Raw genomic sequence first — 19,176 nt, 5'->3', positions numbered from 1 at the left:
CAGCCCATGTTGTTTTTTACTTACTCCTGTTGTAGAAATGATAAATTGCTTAGGATGAGATACAATGTCTTGTTGGCAAAGCCAAGCCATGAGATGTACAATATAATAGGCAGTGGTATTTTCCTAGAACTGGATGCATTTTTTTTTATTAAGTATGCTTGATCCCTTCAGCTCATTTCATAACCATGATGCTAATTCCAATAACATTCACTGAATGCAAAAGGGCGGTGGGTTTCTTTAGAAATCCAGGGATCTTTTGTGACAACGTATGATACGGAAGATATTTCAGGAGTTTCCTTGAACCTGCCCCTTTGCAATGACAGTTTGTTGCATGGGCCAATGTTGTAGAATTTGTTGTAGGCTATCTAATTCAATTCTCTGCTTGATACTGGAAATCCGGAGCTGTCAAGCTTCTGCTTGGAGTTCTCCAGCAATAAGAAGTCTACCAGCATCCTAGAAAAACGGTACTGTTGTTGAACTGCTTTTAGAAGGAACATAGGGAATGATCTTTTACTGCAGGGATGGAGAAGCTATCACCTTCCAGATGCTGTTGGACTGAAACTCCAATCAGCCTCCCATCAGCATGGCCAATAGCCAGGGATAATGGGAGCTGCATTCCAGCAACATCTGGAGAACCACATGTTCCTCATCTATGGTCTATGCCAACTGACAGTGGCTCTCTAGAGAGGGATTTAGACCGGAGTTATTCCCAAACCTACCTGGAGATGCCAGAAATTGACCCTGGGCATTTGCTCTACCATTCTTTCCCTGTTCTTATTCGTACAAAGTTGCTTCTAATGTTCAGCTGAAATCTACCATCCTCTACCTCAAGTTCCTTTGATCTAGCTGGAAACAAGCCATTGCCCTTTTCTGCTTTCTGACGACTGATTTACCACTCTGATTTGTCCTGCCACCTGACGCGCTTCAATATGACAGACTGATCCCAAAAATATTCAGTTAATGCATTTCAGATTAAGGTGCAAATCCACTCAGGTCATTTTCATGGTCTACAACTTCTGCTTAAAAGAGATGCTTTAGAAGACTTGGGATGGATCTCTTCTGCCTGCTCCCCACCCCTGCCAGTTATTATGCTGTATTTTCAGTATGACAGAGCTACACAAGGTATCACAAAATAAATAAATAAAAATGACAAACTATCCCATTGCTTTCTCCCCCCTTTTTACCTTTTAGATTACTTTCCCCCCTTTTTAAATGGTGCACATAAGTGTTGCTCTCCAAAATCACCCGAGTACTTAAAGTCATGCCCACTGCTATTTCACTTAAAGAATATAGATATTAAATAAGCTTTCCTAGTGGTGTGGGAGGGGAAAGAAGAAGGCAACTGAAAAGCTGCTCACACTCTGGGAGATAATTATGAGGTAGAAATCATAGCATCCTTTAGGCTCAGCAGGAATGCAGCCTCCATGCAGGTTCCTTGTGTTTCATCCCTGTTTTTAATATGGCAGCACTGTTTCAGCTCATATTTCACACACACTGCAAGGCCCACGTACTGCCAAAAGCCATGACTCCAAAGCTGGGGGAAATTAACCTCTTGCCTTGCCTTTTTCCTCTCTCTCTTCAGGAAGGGAAGTCTGCTCCACTTAACTGTGGGGAGGAGTTGCGGTGGGCCACGTGGCCACCCACTCTCCTCTGGGGACAGGGGACGAAGTCCCGCTTTGCCCAGAAGATCCTGGCCTCGTCATCAACCAGCCAGCCAATCCGCTGGCTGGGTGTGTGTGGCCAGGACCCATTTAAACAGAGGTGCGAGCCAGGGCGTCCTTTCTGCTCTCAGCTGGCAAGGCTATCTGCCGGACTTCATTCCCCACGTCATAGGGTGTGCCTCCCAAAATCAGTAAAAGGAGATCTCCAGGTTTGGCTTCTGTTCCACAGATTTTCAGGTGCAATCAGACACTGCAGGATCCGTGGGCTTTGGTATATTTTTCAGGGGGTGCTGGTGTGCACAGCAATGGCCTGCTAGCTGGTGCGGTAAGGCCATTACCCGTGATTTGACCTTCTTGATTTCCCCCAATATTAGTAGCTGTTCACCTTTGGACTGAGAAATTCAGGGATCGCTGCGTCTGCTTTTGGACCAACAACCAGCCTGTGGTCAATGTCCTCGCCAGGCAATCATCACGCTCAGAAAGGGTGGCCGCTGTGCTTCGATCATTTGTCTGGCAGTGCCTCCAATTTAACATTAAATTTTCAGCAAAATTCATCCCTGGAGTTAATAATGACATTGTGGATGCGCTGTCTCAGTTTCAGATGGACCGCTTCCAGTTGTTAGCCCCAGAGGCACAGCAGTTGCCAGAACCATTCCTGGAGCATCTCTGGAGCTTTGGAAATGAGACGTGATGCAGGGAGTATTGGCTTCAGTTGCATCTTCTACACTTAGGTCCTATACAAGAGCTTGGTCCGATTTCTTAGCCTATCGTGCACAGTCATTGGGTATTAGGCATCACACCCCCCCCAACAATTGACCATGTGCTGCAATACTTGGTTCATCTGCGCAACCTTGGTTGTGCAGCAAAAACCTTAAGAACCCAGGCGGCTGCCATCTCCTTTTCCACAAAATCCATTTACTTCACGGACCCATGTGCTGAGTTTCTGGTGCGCAGGGCGCTTGAAGGTTGGTCCAAATATGAGTCCCGGTTGTTTTCAGCTGCCTATTCCATTGCATTTTTTGGCGCCCTAAGAGTGGGGGAAGTGGTCCATGAAGGTGAGCCCGGTCCTTCATCGTGAGGCTTGCAGCTTAACAATATTCAGCTTTCTGACACAGAGTTGGTAATTTGTATTCGTTGCTCGAAAACAGACCAAAAAGGAAAGGGTGCCGTGGTCCGGCTGCCAGCATCCATGCAAAGGGGCCCTTGCCCAGTGAAGGATACTGAAAGGTTTCTCTGTCTTAGGCCCCCTGGTCCAGGTCCTTTCCTGGTACATGAGGATGGGACCTGTCTAGCTAGACAGCAGTTGACTTGTGTAATACAGAGGGCTATCGAAGCGTGTGGTCTTCCAGCTAGGGAACACGCCACTCACTCATTTAGGATTGGGGCCGCTACAATGGCTGCCCACTGGGGTTTCCAGTGGACAGGATAAAAGACATGGGGCGGTGGCGATCCAATGCGTACAAAGGTTATACCTGTGGCAGATCTTTATTTTAAGCAGGCCTATGACTTACACTGCTTACACTAGTTACGTTTCAAGGGCAAAGTGTGTTGAGATCTGGATCGCGGGACACAGTATCATCCATTGGGCCTGTGCATAGGCAGTTGCCAGTGGCGTGGGATGCCAGCTGGGTTTTCCTGAGCACATCCGTATTTCTTGGATAGCGAGGCATGGGATGCAATGGAAGGAGATGCTGCCAATTGTGAGGACCAAGGCTGATGCGCAGAGCTCTCCCAATGCCTTGGTTTTCCAGTTGGGAGAAAATGATTTGCTGAGTCGGAAAGGCATGGACTTGCTCTCAAATATCAAAAAGGACTTGGACTATATGGCTCTGAACTTCCCACAAATGACTCTTATTTGGCCGCAGCTTCTGGAGAGACAGTCTGGCGTGGCAGTGATTGCCCAGCTGCAATAGATCATACCTGAAAACACTTAAATCGTTCAGTGGCACAGAAGGTGCACATGCTGGGTGGCCAGGTGATTGCGCACCCCACCATTGTTCACAGCAAAATGGCCCTATTTTGAGATGATGGCGTACACCTTTCCAATGGGGGAAATGATTTCTGGTTGGCTGATATTGCAGAGGGTGTGAAGGATTGCTTGCAGGTGTGAGGGTATTTGGCGGCGAGTCTTTGGGCTCTTGTGGTGGTTAGGCATTGGGTGACCTCATGATGGGGAGGGGAGGTGTAGCCATCACCTGCCCCTCCAAGCTTAAGGGTATTCCGTTAAAGGAATCTGGGGGTGTGGATCTTGTCTGAGGCTCGGGGCAGGGCTAGGGCCATGCCATGACCCCCGCGAGAACCCTAGGGGAGCTCAAGTTGGTTTGCATCAACGGGGCTCCCCCTTCCGGTGATTTACCCTTACCAGAATCCCTGTGCAACGGGCAGGAGTCAGGTATAGTCAGGTCTATTCAATGCCTAAGCAAATACCACTCACATTCTGTAACCAATAAAGTTGTGGTCAATATTTGCCCAATAACACTAACCAAATATTCTGTGTCCTGGTGTTTTATTCATCTTTGAGGGGGTGATTAAAGGGTCTCGACACGCAACTTGGGAAAACTGAAGCCGTTCTGGCAGTTCAATGGGTAATGAATTAAAAAAAAGAAAGAAAATGCCATAGATTTTGTTCTGTGACTGGCAAAGGTATCCCAACTCTTCATGACTTAGAGCATCATTACCAAAATCAGCACCAGGCCTAATGGAAGCTTGGGGTACTCAGAAATTGACTTGCTTTTTACAAGCCTAGTGCAAACTCCTTCCACTTTGATTTTTTGCAGCCCTCCAGATGCTGTTGCACTATGGCTCCCATCAGGCACAGCCAGCACTGCCAATAGTTGGGGATGGCAGGAGTTAGAGTCCAACAACATCTGGGGGGCTCTCCATTCCTGCACTAGCAGATCAGTTACTCTTGTGTGGTAGCAAGGTGCTGGAAGGTTGGAGCTAGGTGGGGCATATGGCCAGCCCTGCCCTTCAAAGCTAGCTTCCTGCCTTCAAGTACTAGTACAGTTGTACATTGGTAGCTGAACGCCTTGGCTCCCAAACAAATCGGCTCCCAAATGATCGAAACCCGGAAGTGAGTGTTCTGGTTTTCAAACAATTTTTGGAAGCTGAACATCCGGCATGGCTTCCGTGGCTTGCGATTGGAGCTTCCTGCAGCCAATTGGAAGCTGCACTTTGGTTTTCAAATGGTTCCAGGAGTCAAACAGCCTCCCGAAATGCATTCTGTTCGAGAACCAAGGTACAACTATACAGTCAGATTCTGTCCTAGAGTACTCAGGTGTAAATGAGGATCGGGAAGGCCCGTGCAGAGAGGGAGGGAAGCCGGATACACTTGCTCAGGCCTTGGAGGGCTAAGCCAGCCAGAGGCCTCTCACCATGTACTGACCGCTTTCTTCTTCATCTTCATCATCACCATCTTCTTCATCATCTAGTTTATAACTTTATTCTAACAAGACTCCCCACCTCAGACAAGCTCTGCACGGGCCTGGAAATGGGGTCCTGCACCTTTGGTGCAAAAGGTATCTTAACAGATTATAGCTAAGGACCCCCTTTCACCTTTTGCATGTGACCATCCTATTTTGTATCTGGAGGGCTGGGGATTACGTTGTCCTTCACCTCAAGCTTCAACTTGCCTTGGGCTGGCCCTGAGCAGGAAATCCCTGCTGTTCCACCAAGCCAGTTTGGGCCCTGATACACCAATTTAGATCCGAGACAATCTTGAACTGACCCGAGCTCTGGATCTGGATTGTGATCCGGTAAAAGTAAATCTGCAGAAATCCCACTGACTTGCATTGGAAAGCTATAGCTGCTGCTGCTTCTTCTCCTTCTCCTTTTGTATTTTTACAAAGGTGCATGAAATTTGGACACATGTTAGCCCCTTAAGAGGGGATTACCAAAGAGCCACAGGTTTTCATGGTAGCCACCTCTAAAACTTGCTTTTTAAAAAAGCAATTAAATACGGTACTACATGGGTATATGGAATGTTACATTGTATGTGTGCTGCTTGTGCACTGACTATGAACAATACACTCATAAGGTTCTCTGTCTTGCGCGCGCATGCGCACACACACACACACACACACACACAGCAAAGTACTAATAAAGGCAGACACATAATCCATACCTATCCTGTTGTTGACTAGGAAATATAGTATAGTGCTGCATTTTGATGTGTTCCCCGCACCAAACCAGCTTTGATCTGAAATAAGAAAAAGAACAATATAACTGCATTTTAAGCTGGTGATGTGTGCATAGTCTTAGTCAAGTTTTGTTGTAGTAAAGGGCTTTTCTTGTACATCTTGTTATGAGTTTGTGGATGCAAGACACCAATAATTCCTGCATTTACTAAGTGTTAGATGTTAATCAGTGCTTGGACTATCAAGATGGGCTGCCAGGCACTGAATTTAGTAGTGTCAAAATATAGGCCAAACCAGTTTTTCACATGCTCAGGAAATCACCTGGATGAAGAGCCATCATGGACAGCAAAAGAAAGGTGATTAACAAAGCAAGTTTTATATATGTGTACATAAACGATATATCATAAAGACACCACAGTCTCTGCTGTGCCTCATTTCCAAAGGAAACGTGAACCCCTGGAATCTCTTGCCACTTAGAGATTGGAGTGTTTGCTAACTGTTCCACAGATGGCATGAATTACAATATTAATAAGCGTTATTTTAGAAACCACTTTGATTACTGATTTTTTTCTTCTGTTGTTAATTCTCTTTGGTACGCATTCATTTTCTTTTATCTGCTTTAGGGATTTAAGGACAATGTGTATCGGCAGAGAAGGAAATATTTTGTCGACGTTGCCATGAATTATAAATAGTGAGTACAGAACTTTGTTGTGAAATTGCTACTGATTCAGAAAAAAAGACACCATCTGCTTGGGTGATAAACAAGCAGCAGCCATGAGGAGTGGCCCATTTACCCAACTGAATTGGTAGGGTGAGCATCAAAACTGGGCTTATTTGGAGTTGAGCTGTGGAACGTAGGAAGTTGACTTTTACCAAATCAAGCCATTGTTCAATTGAATGCAAAGGCTGAGCTCTACCACTGAACCACAGCCTTCTCCTTGACACTTCTGGTCATCACTTTATTTATTGATTTGTTCATATCAGAAATGGAGAACCTCTCTGTCTGGCTCTCTCTACTTGCTATACTCCTCCTAAGCCACACTCCTGCTTTGAACCTTCCTTGAGAATTTTCGTCTAGCTGGCATGTGTCCCTTGAACTCTCATAATGCTTCTTGCTTGGTTGGTTGAGAGAGGTGTGTGAGGGCCAGGGGAACAGTGACCTCCCTGCTCACTCCCCCTTCATGCAGTGTGTGTGTCAAGTCACATAATGGGCTATGTAAAGGTCAAGTTAACAGAAAGTTAACACCAGGAATTAAATGACTAGCATTTTTGTTTCTTGATTTCATAAGAAAAAAAGATGTTACGGATCCTAGTGTGAACAAGGGGATATACCAAAAGTTGTAAAACAAGCAAAATACTTTATGGTATGACTAAGAAGTTAAAAACTAGTATGCAGCTTGCTTTCTCAAAAAATCAATTTAAATCTTGTAGCCTGACAGCACCAATTCAAAAACGCAGGTTTAGAAACAGTGCAAGAGACCTTGCAATGCAACTGTAGACGAGCATTTGGAGACAGTGATTTGGAGAGAGTGATGCTGAGAACAATATGCATAAGCTTCTTGTTGGAGCCAATGAGATTAAGTCCTTAACTGGATAAAATATTTACTGCATAGTTGACTTTCTTTTGCAAATGTACGAAATTGCTTGATAAATACACAAGAAAGCTTTCTGAACGGTGGGTTCACAGGGCAACTTTTCAGAGAGAGCGCAAATGCACAGCACCTGGAAATCATACTTTAGAACAGGACAGTCTTTGTCCCCCCCCCCAAGATTAAACTAACGTAAAAAAATGCATCAAACATAAGGGTAGCTGTCATGAAAAACCCACCCTGAATGTGGGAAAGTATTGAGTGAGCAGGCCTTATTCACTGAATTTTTCAGAGGCTTCTATTTCTGAATTGCTTCTGTTCTCAAACAAGATGTCATTCTTTAAATGGTCACTCTCATTGTCAGCCATGTCACAAATTAAAAGGACAATCAAAAGAAATAAATTCAGAGGGCTGGGAGAGCGAAACACAGCTGGGAGGGCACCATTTGCCCCACCTTCACTGTGGGGCTCTCTGAAGAGCTGCTATCATGCCTTGTCACCTCAGCTGCTAGCTCAACACACCAATCACATTAAACGGTTTATGGCACGGGTAGGCAAACTAAGGACTGGGGACCGGATCCGGCCCAATCGCCTTCTAAATCCGGCCCGTGGACAGTCCAGGAATCAGCGTGTTTTTACATGAGTAGAATGTGTCCTTTTATTTAAAATGCATCTCTGGGTTATTTGTGGGGCATAGAAATTCGTTCATTTCCCCCCAAAAAAATATAGTCTGGCCCCCCACAAGGTGTGAGGGACAGTGGACCGGCCCCCTGCTGAAAAAGTTTGCTGACCCCTGGTTTATGGCTTCCCCCACCACATGAAAGGTCATGTATTTCCCTTACCAAGAGCAAGCCTGCTCCTCTCTCCTTCTCTCACCTCCCCACTTTCTTTTTGAGTCAGGCTAACTCAGTTCACAGGACGTGAGTGGCGCTGTGGGTTAAACCACAGAGCCTAGGACTTGCCAATCAGAAGGTCGGCGGTTCGAATCCCTGTGACGGGGTGAGCTCCCATTGCTTAGTCCCTGCTCCTGCCAACCTAGCAGTTCGAAAGCACGTCAAAGTGCAAGTAGATAAATAGGTACTGCTCCGGCGGGAAGGTAAACGGCGTTTCCGTGCGCTGCTCTGGTTCGCCATAAGCGGCTTTGTCATGCTGGCCACATGACTCGGAAGCTGTACGCCAGCTCCCTCAGCCAATAAAGCGAGATGAGCGCCGCAACCCCAGAGTCGGCCACGACTGGACCTAATGGTCAGGGGTCCCTTTACCTTTACCTTTTAACCCAGTTCACAGAATTTTGTGTGTGTTGGGGTGTGTGTGTCTTTCCACACAAGGATTTTTTTCCAGCCAGAACTCAGGTGGGTGCCATTGCCATTATAAAAGAACAAGGGAGGTGTTGAATTCCAGCATTTCTTTTTCTAGAAAAAGAGCATTGGTTCCACATTTTGGATTATATCTTGGTTTCCATTTAAGCTCCTATCTGCTCTAGAACCTAACCAAAATCCTAAAGAGCTTGTGCTAGAGCAAATTTACCCTAGGATTGCACCTTTACACGAGTGGCTTACCCTATAACAAATAATACCACCTCCAAACGCTACACTTGCATTTTTCTTTCTTTTTTTTTTTAAAAAAAAGTCTTTGCAGATCAAGCCTACATTTTGAATTCATTACGATCCCCAGGAGTTAGTAAATTTTCAGCGCTACCTACAAATACCTGCTGCTTTTTGCAATTTTCTTGTCACGCGAGCTTCCAAGTCAAGCTAATTCCAATCACATTCTCATTTTACTCATAATGGGCCAAACTCTTCACATTCCCGAGAAGGCACATGCTAATTTGATGTACTTTTCTGTTTCATGCTTTCTTTTTTTAAAGTTCTCATTTCCCCTCCCCCCCCCCCCGTTTGTGGTTTCTGCCTACTTCTTTGAGTTCTCTAAGCGCACAAGGAGGGAGTGGGGGGGGGGGAAGATGAAAACATTTATTTCCCCCTCAGCAAACAGTAAAACTTGGCAGGAAAAGAGCATGCTTAAAAGCCCATAAAAAGACAGACACACACACACACACACACACACACACACACTATCACTTCAGAGTAAGGAGAGGGAGGGCATTTGTTTCTTGTGAGCAGAGGCAGCAGTTTTTCTCTCTGGATAGATCACGGCTGTTCTATTAGCATTTTATATGGCTATGGATCTCCTAAATGTTCCTTTTTGCAAGTACCTTTTGCATATCTCTGCTCAGCTTCAGCTGTACTTGACTAGTTTCAAACCAGCCTGAACCATTCCCTGCCCCCCCCCCTTCTACCCTGCTGTGCTGGTGTAAGAAAATGGGGAAATGTTTAAATGTGTACGCAATTCAGCTTAATTAATGCATGCAAATGAGCCATGACTCCCCCAGCTTCTGAGTAGGGGACGCCTACGGTTGGCAGCTATTGTTATTTACCCAGACTGTATTTCTGAGGTTGCTTTGGCCGTGAAATTCTGCTTGCTCCATAAGATGCAATCAGCATCAGTGACTGGTCATTTCTAGAGGACAGTATGTCTTCTTTGACTGTCCTTAATGGTTTCTTGGATGAATTTATACTGATAGCAAGAACCTGTGTGTTGAATGTATTTATCATCTTTGATTTGTACCCCATCTTTCTTTCAACATGAGACCCAAGGTAGCATGCAGAGGGCTCTCATCCAGGGACTGGCCATAAAAAGACCCGGTTAGGTTCAGCAAGGTGGTAGCTTCATGTGGCTTCAGACCATACCCTGATTTGTTGGTGGGAAGGCTGGGCAATGTTTGCATCACCACGTTCTCTCACACTTTCCAGTGCATTTTCCCTCTCAGTTTCTTTATTGCAAAAAGCCCAGTGTTTGGGGGAAATAGGCTTGTTGCTTATAGCTTCGCAATCAGCTTTAATTGAGTGACCTGAATTTTATGGTATGTAATTGAATCCCACCCAGAAATAGTGGCAGCATGGAAGTAGTCAACTCCTAGGAGGTACGATGGAAAGGCCCAGGTATGTTTAGCCTGGAGAAGAGAAGATAAAGGTGGGAGGAAGAGACATGAGAGATGCCTTCAAACCTCTGAAGGACTGCCATACTGAAGAAGGCTTGGTCTCTGTTGCTTTTCCAGATAATCTATGGGTGGGAGATTATCAGGGAGCAGATTCTAACTAACATGAGGAGAGCTTTCCTAATGGTAAGAATTGATCAGCCATGGAACAGACAATTGGTGGGTTCCCCTTTGCTGGAGGCATTGCAGCATCTGCTAAGCAGCCATCTTCCAAAGATGCTGTGATTATAAGAGCACTGAGCAAGAAATTTAGGTTCTGTGACCCCCAACTCTATGATTCATTTCAGCCTTCTGTGTACTATCTATTCAGTTCCACCACGGCTTGCTAACAACATCCGCCCCCCACCCAGCTAAGCAAAACCCTTGTTGTAATTGTTTGTTAGTGAAAGAAAGAAGTGAAGGTGGGAAGAAAAGAAAGGAAGACGATTGTGCTTAATGAGAATTTCCAGGCTGAATAGGCAGCCTCAAAGCACATTAATTCCAGGTGATTCTTTCTCCGCAGAGGATACTTATTATTGGAGCAGCTTCTATAGTGAGGATTGGTATCAGTGCCTGCATCTAAGAAACATACTGAATAAATCCTGCTTTACTGGAGTTGAGAAAAGGTCTTGAAAGGAGGGGAGAGTAGAGGGTTCGTCTAGGCAGCAACAGGCCTATCAGTATTCAAAGTGCTTTATGATTGTTATCACATTCACAATAGCCTTCTGAGAAATGTCATATTCTAGGTAGGAGACTAAGGTCACAACCACATGATGCATCTAAAACCATGCTTATACCACTTTAAGTTACAGCTTACCCAAAGAATCTGGAGAACTGTATAGTTTACCCCCCCTCCCAAGAGCTACAGTTCCCAGCACCATGAACAGTTCCCAGGATTCTTTGAGGAAACAATATAGTTTTTATTGGTTTGTTTAGATGCATAGCAAAATACAGGTAGTCAGCTAAACCAAATCATAACCACAGCTGTCAATATTTTCCTTTTTTTAAGGGAAATTCCCTTATTCCGAATAGGATTCCTCACAAGAAAAGGGAAAAGTTGACAGCTATGATCATAACACTTCTCCCTCCCTGAATCTTGCCAGCTACCTGGTAGTATTCATGTCCTTGTAATATTCATTGCCCTTTTCGTTTTCTACAGGGTTCTCCTATGTTATTCCATCTGGGTTGTATGGAAGCATCCATCATAGCTATCAACTTTTCCCTTTTCTTGCAAAGAATCCTATTCAGAACAAGGGAATTTCCCTTAAAAAAAGGGAAACGTTGACAGCTATGGCATCCATCCACAGCACGGTCATCTCCAGCTGGAAGTATCAAGAAGTCAGTGTTTTAGAATTCTTCTTTTATCTCCTCCGATCCTGCCCTTGTCTTTAAAACGGAGAATGACCATTTACAGGCACAAGGATAGCATTAGAATAGCCTTTCAGAGCAAGCAAAAGAAGAATGTTAACCTATTGCCCCCTAAGAAGACATTCTATTAAAATGCATTGCTCCAGATGTGTTATATTATTTTGAAACTATTTCCTGCATCTATTTGGGTCTTTCTCTTTCTCTCTCTGTAATAATACTGAGCTGCCTTACAAACTGTACATATCATTGAGATTACTGAAATTAACGTGTATGGCATACTCCAAATATGTAGGAAAACCACTGTATCAGCCTTCCCCAACCTCTTGCCCTCGATATGTTTTGGACTACAACCCCATCATCCTTGACCATTGACCATGCCAGCTAGGACCGATGGCAGTTCAAATTAACTAGAGAGACCAGGTTGGGGGAAAATGTTCTATATTGTAACTTTTTAAAAACCCCTTTGGATTGTGCACAGTTGATCTCAGATCCTGAGGGCATAGATGATTCAGGCAGCAAAATGTCATGGGCAGGCCCTTATCTCCACCTTCTCTCTGTGTGATGTCTGGCTTATACAGAAAACCCAGCTGTTTCTAAGAAGTGCGTTTGAAGGGTTGAACCTGTTACATGAAGACTATGTGAAGAACTAGGAGTGGAAGGGAAAAGATTCTTCTTAAACAGGGCTGGGGAACCTTTTCAGCACAAGGGCCATATTGCCTCCTGAACAGTGTTACGGGGGCCACATGCCAGGAGCAGGTGAGGGAAGATGTAGAAGTAGGTGGCGCAATGGATATAACACTTAACTTTCGTACAGCGGGCTGCATTCCAGTCATGCACACCTCTCTATCCTCCATCCAAGCAAGCAAGAAAAACTTATTAGCATAATTAGCATAATTCAAGGAAGGAAGACACATTCCACACAGGTAAAAGCATCTGGGAAGGCTGAGACACAGGGCAGTGAGTTCTGTGGCCTGTGGAGAGTCTTGAGAGCAAGATAAAGAGATCTGGAGGGCTGCATTCTGCCCCTGCCCCTTATTCTTGTTTTGCGTCTGACCCACTGCTCTAGCTGAAGAGAGCATGACTGTTTTGGGACTAACACTAGGACACACCTGGGGGATGAGACAACAGCCACATCAGGCTTTTGCTGGAGATGATAGCAGGCATTCGATGCAGCTTGTCAATGGGCTATCTGAAAAGTAGTTATTCCTTCTTTTGAGGTACCAGTGCCTGTCTATGTTAGGGGGGGTTTGGAAGGGGCTTATGATGGGTTGATGGCAGCATATAACTGAGAGGTAATTGTTTTCAAAACCTTTTTCTTTTGTATTTTTTTTTTTCTTAGTGGCCAGCCAATCCCTAGAGTGGACTATACACCTGAAGAAATAAAAACTTGGGGAGTGGTGTTCAGGGAGCTGACCAAACTTTATCCTACTCACGCCTGTCGAGAGTATTTGAAGAACTTCCCTTTGTTGACCAAGCATTGTGGCTACCGAGAGGATAATGTCCCTCAGCTGGAGGATGTTTCTATGTTTCTTAAAGGTAAGGGTCAAATCTGGCTTCTAGCAGAACAGGGTGCTGTAAAAATAATTGTGTCGCATTTCAAGTGTTGCACAATTGGCCAAGTAATGAGAGCTGTTTATACCTTTATTCTTCGCACGACAATTCTGTGCGTTGAATAAGCAGTTATGGAACAAATCTGTATGCAGGGAGGGGAAAAAAACCCATCAGGAATCTCTACCGTCTCTCCTTTGGGGAATTGTTACAGCTGAGAAAATTCTCGCTGTGTTGAGGGAGTTTTGCACAAAAGTCCTGGCTGACCCCCAATCCCATGAGAACGTCTCTATTATGACATGTGTCTTTTTTACTATACATGCCTAAACCCATCTGAATACAAAGCAAAGCAGTCAGCTCTGTGTTTGGAACAAACCAGTGCACTAACAGTCTTATATGGAATATGAAAAATGCCTCCTTATTCACTACATTTTGTATTTTCAAGATGGGGACTCCATATGTCCTAGGTAGTAAGGTTTGCCTGGTTGAATGTTTGTAAAGCAGCTGGAGGTGGTGGGGTCAAGCTTCTCCTCCAAAATGGGCCTGTCGCCAGATGTTTCCAGCTGACTTTCCTGAAGTCATAACTGAGCTGGAGATTTGCACACTTCCAGCGACAACTCTGAACTTGGCTGGAAGGTGACCAGTTGGTCTGCTCCCAGACTCCTTCTCAGATGTGGGATTTCTCGGTGGATTTCTGCACAGCCATTGTGACCTTGATGCAACCCTGCATGAGGCACACAGGTGGCAGGATGAACTAATTAAACGGACCCATTTTTCCCCTCAGGAAGACTGCACCCAGAACCCTACATAAAAAGCCATTTTAAAACAAGTCAAAGGGCGATTTATTTGCAGCTGTTCTTTCTCTGCGTTTGGATTGAAACTGGCTTGGGTAATCACACATCACCACACACAGTATTTAATAGGAAACCAAAGGATAGACATGGCTTTTGGCTAATATCACATGTACACTGCTTCCCAGACCACTGGTGGGAGCATATCAGGTGTAGAATAAATGTGTGTGTGTGTGTGTGTAGACACAGCCTGTGTCGAATGATCCATCAAGGCCATAATCTTCCCTTATCCTTCCGGAGATGCAATGTGGGCACATTAGTTTTAGCCAGGGCAAACATCACTGAGGTTGCATGTGCTGCAATCTGCAGGAATTGCTGTGGGAAGTCTCTGATGCGGGCACAGTTTTTGTCAAAGAAGATGAGGCAGATGTCAGACTTATTTGCCCCTTATCTCTGGGTTCAATTTGACCTGGTTGCTTGCGTCTTCTCATTGTTCCAGGCCCTGGAAGATCTCTTTTGAGTTTCAGGGAGTTATTATTAGGGCTGCCTTTTCCGGTGATTTGGAGTGCTGATATCTCTTACAAATATTAAATGTTTAAATTGGGGGCAGGGGAAAGACCCACCCCCCACCAAAACAAGTCCCCACTATGACCGCAGAAAAGTCACAGCAAAATATAGTCCTAAGAACCTGAGAAAGATTTTTCCGATCAAAAATAAAATATTGTGTACGGCTTGAAAAGCTAACCTGCCCCAGCTCCCATTCCTTCCTTTATTCTGACTTTATGGCTACTAGCACTTAACATTAATTGGCTGACTGCTCTTTGAGCTGGGTTGCATCTTTCAAAGGTGCATCTTGCATTGTTCTCTGGATCCCTGAGGAAGAGTGCAGAAACACAGTTCCTTTTTTCCCCTTTGCTTGAAGGTAGAAAAGCACTCCAAGGTTCAAATGTGTGCTCTCAGCCAAAGACAACAGTCACAATTTTTTTCTGAAGAGGACTAAGCTTAGCTCATTTAATTCTAAACAGTAACTAATGAGATGAGAAAGAGCTTGAGAAAGAACCAGCCTGTTCATAAGTGAACATAAGTTTTGGAGTGGTGTCAGCTGAAGACATTCCTTTTTTTCAACAAGCCTTTTGAGTGGAGATTTTTTAATCCCAATCTGTATTGGATCTGGGGTTGTTAGTTGTATGAAATTTGTTTTGATGGTTAAATTGTTTTGAGATAATTTTATAGGAAGCACTTCATAAATGGAATGAAATGATAGACAGATAATAAGGTAATTTCTCCCATCTGACCTTTTCGGCATTTCCTTTCTTTTCGACCTCAGTGCTTACAGTCAACCCCACATCATCACTCAGGATAACACTTTGTGCCTTTGGTCCATAAAAACTTATGCCATAATAACATCGTCAGCCTTTAAGATGCCACAGGGTTCTTTGCTGTTACAGAAATGTTTGCCGATGATTTCCAAATGAATAATGTGCCATCAGATTTCATGAAAGATCTGAGGCTATTACACATAGAGGTAAATCAGTGTTTGCACCAAGTATCCACCCAGCACGAAATTGCTTGCCGTTCAGATAATTTTTGTATATACTACCTGCATGATACACACAGCTGGCAGCATGTATTTGCTCCCCCTTAATGTTGACAATTTTATGAGGATACTAAAGATAAAATGCTTTGTTCAAACCTGTATAATGTATAAAGTGGCCCTGAATCCCCCCCCCCTTTTAATCTGCTGCTGTAGATAAAACAGGAAGGTGATTAGTGATATTGGCACATTGTAACCTTGGTGTTTTCCCCTCAGCTAAATGATCTGCATCAATTCATACATTTTATTTTCTTAAGGAATGTTGAGCTGGTACAAACGACGTTTGATTCTGTAGGAAAAATATGGAATAGTTTGTGTTTTCTGTTGATTAACACATATACTCAGATAATTTTGGTTTTTCTACCACTTCAGAAAGGTCTGGATTCACAGTCAGACCAGTTGCTGGATATTTGTCGCCTCGTGATTTCTTAGCTGGCCTTGCCTATCGAGTTTTCCACTGTACTCAGTACATACGCCATGGCTCTGATCCTCTCTACACTCCAGAACCGTGAGTATAATTTCTCATAACTTAGCATTTATTACCTTTATTTTTTCCATGTTTCCTCCAAGCAGGTGATGATGAGGTGCATGGTTCTCTTCTCTACCTCCCCTCAACTTTTTCTTCTCATAACAGCCCTGTGAGGTAGGTTAGGCTGGGAGAAAGTGACTGTCCCAAGGTTACCCACTGAGTTTCATGGCCATGAAGACCACAGGGTGACTTTGGGCAAGTTCCTGTCTCTCAGCTTAACCTGCCTCACAGGGTTGGGATGAGAATAAAATGGGGAGGAGAGGGAAACCACTTAAGCAGCCCCGATCCCCCTGGAGGAAAGGAAAGGTGACATGAAAAAAAATGTAACAACACTACTTGGCTTCTTCAGTTAGAGATGTTGCACAGTTCCACAAATCCCATTTAATTTCAAGCCTGTGGTTCTGCCTCTTTGAACTGTTTCATGCTTCTGGACCAGCTACAGCACACCCTGCCAAAATCATGTACGTTTGCACAATACCTGCCTCTTTTCTCCAGGGCAAGGCCCAGCTGCTTCTGCGTCCGCCACTGTTAATGGTGTGTGTAATAACAGAGAAGCAACTTCCATGAAACTCACCTGACATTCCAAGGACTGTCATATAGGAGGGGAGAGAAAATATCCTCATTGTCCTGGGACAGGAAAAGGTTCAATCGGCAAACCCCTGTCCTTTACACCATGGTGTCTTTCCTGTATCTAACCAAAAGGAGCAAACGGTGTGCTCAGGCTCCAGGGATGCAGGACATTCACAGAGCGTAAAGGGTTTTTGAAAGCGCTCAGCTTCCTCTTTCTCTGTAGCAAACGCTCAGGACTGCTGTGAAGGCCAATCAGTTATTAAACAAGATGATCCCTTGTTGCTTGAGCTTGTTGTCTTCTGGCTTTTATCTGTGTAACAGCAAGCACCTCAAGAGCGTCACTCTGTGTGCGTTAATTCTAACCCCACCGCTGGAGGGCACCTTCTCTGAACAGAAACCCATCTAGAGACTTACATAAACCCCAGTCTCACATTTGCAGCCAATATTCTAATTTCAACCTCTTCCGAGGGATTTCTAGATCAATTAATCTCTGCCAAGTCTTTCCTGAAACCAAATCCTGGTATTTAAGACTGGCAGTGATGAACATTCAGACGGCTTCACACCCCCACTCCACCCAGTCCTGAGAACTGCATTTTGTTGAGGGGCAAACTAGAGTTCCCAGGATTCTTTGGGGCATGGTATAAATGCGCTTCAAATATATAGTGTGGATGTGACCAAAGGGGTTCTGTTGTAGTGCCTTCTATTAGCAAACTCAGATAGTGAGAGCCAACAGGTATGGAGTGAGACGGGAGACCCTGAGAAATAAGACGGCAGTACCAGCATGCTCAAGGGAACTCTAAAGTCTGCAGCAGCGGAATTTTTTTTTTTTTAAAAAAGCCCTGAATCGGGCAAGCAAGCAAGCAAACAAACAAACCCTTAGCTCAATGAGGATTGAGCATGCTTAATAGTCACAGAATAATGAGTGTCACTTGGAAAAGAAAACCAGAAAAATAGGCCTCTACATCTGGTGCCAGTCCTGAATACTGATCATCATGTACAATCTACCTGGGATGGAAACTGAGCTGCTCCCTCTGTCCTTCTGCAATCATTGTTTCAGCTTATGGCCACAGCTTTTTGTTTATTCTCTACATCAGGCATAGGCAAATTCCGACCCTCCAGATGTCTGGGACTACAATTCCCATCATCCCTAGCTAACAGGACCAGTGGTCAGGGATGATGGGAATTGTAGTCCCAAATATCCGGAGGGCCGGAGTTTGCCTATGCCTGCTCTACATGTTCATTGTTTTCTCGCTGGCGTTTCAATATTCTTTCGTTCTATTTTCCCATCTTTTTTTTAAATAGAGAAAATAAGCCTAAAGGGAATTCTATTAATATTGATGGCACTTTGTTGAAATATCTGCTGTTTTTGGCACTGAATTATTTTATTTCTTTTTTATTGTAATGTCTTTTGACTTGCACCAGTGAGCACTGGCATTGGTGTTATTTCTGTGATATCACGTTTGGTATGATCCCCAAAGCCATGATGGATTTAGAGCAGCCATCGGTAAGTGCCCTAAACAGTATGATATTGTGAAACAATCCATATCCTAAGAGACACATGAGCAATCCCAGAGCACGGAGATGATGTCAAAGACCACCAAGTGTCCATGGAGAAGGACTTCACAGGTAATCAGCACACTGAACCACCTGTCCATGGCCATCATCTCCTGCATCCGGGATTGATCATGTGTATATTAGGATATGGATTATTTCAAAGTCTCATACTGCTTTGCTCTAGGATATTTTCATGCTAGCAACAAATGGTAGCTTGACATTTGTTTTTGTTTTTTGCTAACCTAGAAACTACTCAATTTTGATCCAGAGCAGAACTCTGATGTATAGTTAGCAGAGTAAAAACTTAAACTTGTTGCAGGATTCCCACAATATAGATCAGAGGCAATTATATTTCATCCAGCAGAGCTTTACTGCTACTATAGGCAAATGAGCATAACGGTCACAAATTCAATACATTCAGGATTGGCACTGTCCATAAGAAATCCAGTTGCAGCAGACTTAACTTAGACTTACAATAACTTATAATAAGTCTAAACCTTAACACTAAATACAGAACACCACATCAGATGGAAAAAGAGACAGAAAGAGAGAGTGGAACTCAAGTGCCTTCTGGCCTATTATAGCCAGCATGACCTTGACTGAAAGAGACAGTGTGTGTATATATATATATATATATATGTTTAGGGGCACTCTCATTTTCCTACTCATATTGAAATACTGCCCCTCAATGAGGCCAAACTTAGATTCACAAAATGTTTAGGGGTATGCGTACCCCTGCGTCATCCCCCCCAGAAAAAAAAACACTGGAAAGAGATAACAGAACCAGTTTAAACCAGCTGTAC

General features: G+C 44.1%; 1 protein-coding gene across 1 annotated transcript in view; it reads left to right on the top strand.

Annotated features, from left to right (window-relative positions):
* The window catches only part of TPH2 (tryptophan hydroxylase 2), a 75,975-nt gene that overhangs the window by 10,402 nt on the left and 46,397 nt on the right, over positions 1 to 19,176 (top strand). Inside the window, exons 5-7 of the mRNA XM_081878719.1 lie at positions 6,421 to 6,488; positions 13,127 to 13,323; positions 16,093 to 16,228. Coding sequence (XP_081734845.1) covers positions 6,421 to 6,488; positions 13,127 to 13,323; positions 16,093 to 16,228 — 401 coding nt within the window. The remainder of the gene's footprint in view (positions 1 to 6,420; positions 6,489 to 13,126; positions 13,324 to 16,092; positions 16,229 to 19,176) is intronic.

This window comes from Podarcis erhardii (assembly GCF_964252035.2).
Source record: "Podarcis erhardii genome assembly, chromosome: 10".
Classification (NCBI taxonomy): Eukaryota; Metazoa; Chordata; class Lepidosauria; order Squamata; family Lacertidae; genus Podarcis; species Podarcis erhardii.
This window is presented reverse-complemented; position numbering and strand designations above follow the sequence as displayed.